Source organism: Ceratosolen solmsi, unplaced genomic scaffold, assembly GCF_000503995.2.
Source record: "Ceratosolen solmsi marchali unplaced genomic scaffold, CerSol_1.0 scaffold28, whole genome shotgun sequence".
Lineage (NCBI taxonomy): Eukaryota > Metazoa > Arthropoda > Insecta > Hymenoptera > Agaonidae > Ceratosolen > Ceratosolen solmsi.
The window spans coordinates 3,986,829-3,991,016 of NW_011948429.1; the positions used below are offsets into that span (position 1 = coordinate 3,986,829).

At 25.6% G+C, this 4,188-nt stretch overlaps 1 protein-coding gene across 1 annotated transcript in view; it reads right to left on the reverse strand.

The window, feature by feature from the left end:
- The window catches only part of Dh31-R (Diuretic hormone 31 Receptor), a 266,269-nt gene that overhangs the window by 22,521 nt on the left and 239,560 nt on the right, over positions 1-4,188 (reverse strand). The window contains exon 5 of the mRNA XM_011501585.1: positions 3,067-3,173. Coding sequence (XP_011499887.1) covers positions 3,067-3,173 — 107 coding nt within the window. The remainder of the gene's footprint in view (positions 1-3,066; positions 3,174-4,188) is intronic.

Here is a 4,188-nt window from a genome sequence, read left to right on the forward strand (position 1 = left end):
TTCAAATTAAACTGTGCAAATGCATTTAAATATACATATGAATATTTTATAATATTTGCCTACATAAATAAATATCTAATACATTAATATTGAAATTCATTGTGTAGTGTTTATCTCGAATATTTCATATTAATAAATGTTTTTGACCGATATGTTATTGAAGATTTATGCTATTATATTCCAAGAGGAAAATTTTGCGGTTTATATATTCGTATATAAGTATTTAAGTAAATCTACATTCTCCTAGACAAACGAACAATAATCGGAATATTTATTATAGCTTTTATTTAAAATCTTTCATACTTCAGTAGTATTTATTCAACAATGTGACATATTACTCATTTCTTTATATTACGTATGTTCGAATAATCTATATTTAATAAAAATAATCATATATTTTTAAATATTGGATATAAATTACGAGTTTAAAAGTAATTTAGAGAATTAGTATAGATTAAATAAACAGAGGAGCTTATTATTATTTTCAATTTAATACTTTGTAATAAAAAGTACAATATAACGTTTTTATTTTGATATATTACGTGTATCGTTATCGTAAATATATCATTTCAAAGTTAAAGCTATTTATATTCGGATATAGCACATTTCATAATAAATACATAAGTTTTAATTATCTACTTAGTAAAATACATACTTAAGTTTCTTTATTCTTAGATATTTACATATATACACACATTTGTAAAATCTATCACAAATAATTATAATATACATACTTAATGTAAAAGTAAAAACAAAAATTTTATTTTGAATATGTAAAACACTCTAAATTTTATGAAACTTAATTTTTTTTTTCTAACTGTATCTGTATTACTCATAAAGTTATTTTTACTCACTTTGATCTCATTTCAAATTTTAGCATTTCGAAATATTTCATAGCGCAATGCTTGCATAATTCATATAATTCATAAAAATATTATCCATTACAATACACTCGCAGAAGATCTGTAACACAGACCAAAGTTCAATGTCTGTTATTACTTTTAACGATTTCTTGGAAAAATTAGATTTTCATTGTTTCTAATGTTCTGTTAAAAATAACACATATATTTTTAATAATATTTAGTATTATAAACAATCGTTCTCATTAATAAATAGATCTTATTTGGAATAATAATAATGATATTTAATATGTACTATAGAGCTGTAGAAGTAATGCAGATTGATAAATTATACGTTGATAAACATAAGTTATATTTGGCTTTCACTGCAAGTATTCTAGAATAATATCATTAAGCATCTTCTTCGTGTTTATATTATTAATAATAACTTAAGCCTATATAAGCTTGTTTTTAATATGTCAATTCACAGCCTTACTTTGTCAAGACAAATACATATGTATATATATATATATATATATATATATTCGTGTTGTTCATAGATTATTGCTAATAATTTATTGATAATATTTCATTAAAACTAAACTTAAAATATCTTTTAGGAATTATAGACACAGAATTTTAAATATATACTTTTTTCTTCGATTGTTTACGATTAATTTAGAATATTTGGTTGAATGCGATTAGAATTATGTTCGATCTAATGCTCACATAATCATTCTTATGAACTTGTCCTTTAAAATATATTCCGAAATAAATTTACTGTAGATCGTAGCTTTTTAAAAGTCAAATTTAAAGTGCTAAGCATTAAGATATTTAGTAATATCGTATTTATTCGAACGGTTTGAAACTTTAAAACTATTGTAGTATTGAATAAAATTAACATTGAAAGTACTTTGAAAAACAATATTTCTTAGATAAATTATTCATTATTCTAATCATATAGTTTTATTATTGATATGTTATTATAAAATTTTAAGCACGTTTATTTTATATAATATTATGTGTTATATACACATTGTAATTGAAAAATATAATATTATTTGTTATCTATATTTAATTATTCCTTTGGACTTAAAATACCACGCAGAAAATGTCGAAAAAAAAAAATAATAATCTATAGTTTTGTAAATTTAATGACTATAGATAATATGTGTTAGAATATTTTACTAAACGTATAGGCACACACGCGCGCACACGCATATGTATTTATTTGATAAATTAAATATTTTCACGCGTAAACAATGAATATACTATAAAAGATAACCGTACAGATTTATGAATTTAAAATTTATATGTAGATTAAAGGAATTTTTTATTTAATCAATAATATTATTTATCAATATTTATAACTTTATAAAGTAAAATAAAAAATATATAAATTGAATAGATGTTAAGGTAAAAATTCAACTATCATGTATATTAAGTCAATAGGGATAGCGAAATTCATTGTTGCTAATTGAAATGGTATTATTGACCGATATTGAGTTGCCGTAGCTTATCAGATAACCGAAATACGATAGATTTTTATAGAACTTCGGTTCACCGCATTATAATTGTATTTCTCGTGAATTTTATAACTGTCAATAGAATTTATATACATAAAGTAAGTTGTTATTGCGCTTTCAATTCTATCTATTACGGCATTACTTTCTGCCAATTAAAAATGTAATTTATAAAGTATAAAATAAAATAAAAATGTTTACTTTCACATTATGATCTTTTCCTTTTTCTTTTTTCTTTTTTTTTTCTTTTTTTTTTTTTTTCTTTTTTTTTTCTATATATAATTTTTACCAAAACTGATTTATGCATTTTAAATAATATTGTAATGAAGAGTTATTGTAATGTCTTGCATATTATTGTGGAATTAATGATTGTTAGATATATATTAGAAGAATTTAAAAGTCTAAAGTTCCAGTGATCTTCAAAGTAGAAAGTTACGTTCCATTCGATTTAGGATCACCGAATTTTTTAAGATGCGCTAATAACGCGATATATTTATCGATATATGTTGTGACGAAAAAAGCTATGTCCTTTTCAACATTGTTCATCACTTACCACCTACATACACCTTATATTTCTAAACACATTGTATTAATATTTGATATCTTTATATATTGTAGACTAGGTATGCAGTATATACTAATATATAAATTATGATTTATTATTATTATTGTCTGTTTGGCTATTAATATTCAAAGTTACTTACACTGTAGTCCACTCGGTTGACACATGTCGTATAATTACTCCAAACTTTATGCGTTTCTGGGTGCATGAACCACGTGCCATTTGGTTCACATTCTTTGTGTGCTATTACTGAAAAATATTAATTTTATTATGTCCATTGTGTAATTTCACATGTAGTTATATTATTAATTTTATCATTAACTATACGAATGAAACAGAGCGCAAGTAAATAGAGAGTTAATCATAAATTTAAGTAGCATTCAGTTGCTTATCCACTTATTATACTGATAGTGATATTCTTATTATTTAAATTAGTATAAAATCGTTAAATATTTCTATTATTATCAGATGGAATAGATGGAATAGTAATATGAAAAATTCTTATCGTATTAAGCTTTAATCGAGTTCTTTCGAATCATTTCTCTCGGAAAGTAGAGAAGAATTTGAAATTGAAAAAATTCTAATCTTTAAATTGTGAGCTCTTGAATTATGTCCGAGATATTGTTAAATTTGAAAGCAACGTATTGCGACCAAACGAATTAATAGCGAACCAAGTATTCATTTATTTTAAGAATAGCCGTTCCAATACAACATGATATTATGGCTATTAAATCAAAAAATCATGCAGATATTGATGATGAATATTACATGGACTTTACTATCTCTGCTATCTCGGTAGAAAATAATGCTTTGACGCATACATTACATTAGATTAGATGCCTTTATAAGGAATTTAAGCTATTGATTGACTGCATAAACGTGGCATGGGAGAGAAATTAGTAACGAAAAATATGGAAGAATCTTCGTGCAGACCTATTGATTATTGAACAATGAGGAACACCGATTCGTGAGCTCTCAGTCAAATAAATTCTCAGCTCGCCAACGAAAAACAACGAGCTCCTCTCGGCATCCAATCCACAAAATCGAGATCTCGTTGGTGGCCACCACTCATTGTCCCGTGCTCGAATCTGCTCCATGAGACGTCCCATCTATGCGGTTGAAAGCCTCGTGAAAACAAACGATTCTTGGCCCCGAACATTTCGGTGATAATCGTTAACCCAGCGGTTTTCATTCTCGGTGAGTGAGACATCGGCGGGGGGACTGGGACTCTCTCTCTCTCTCTCTCTCTCTCTCTCTCTCTCTG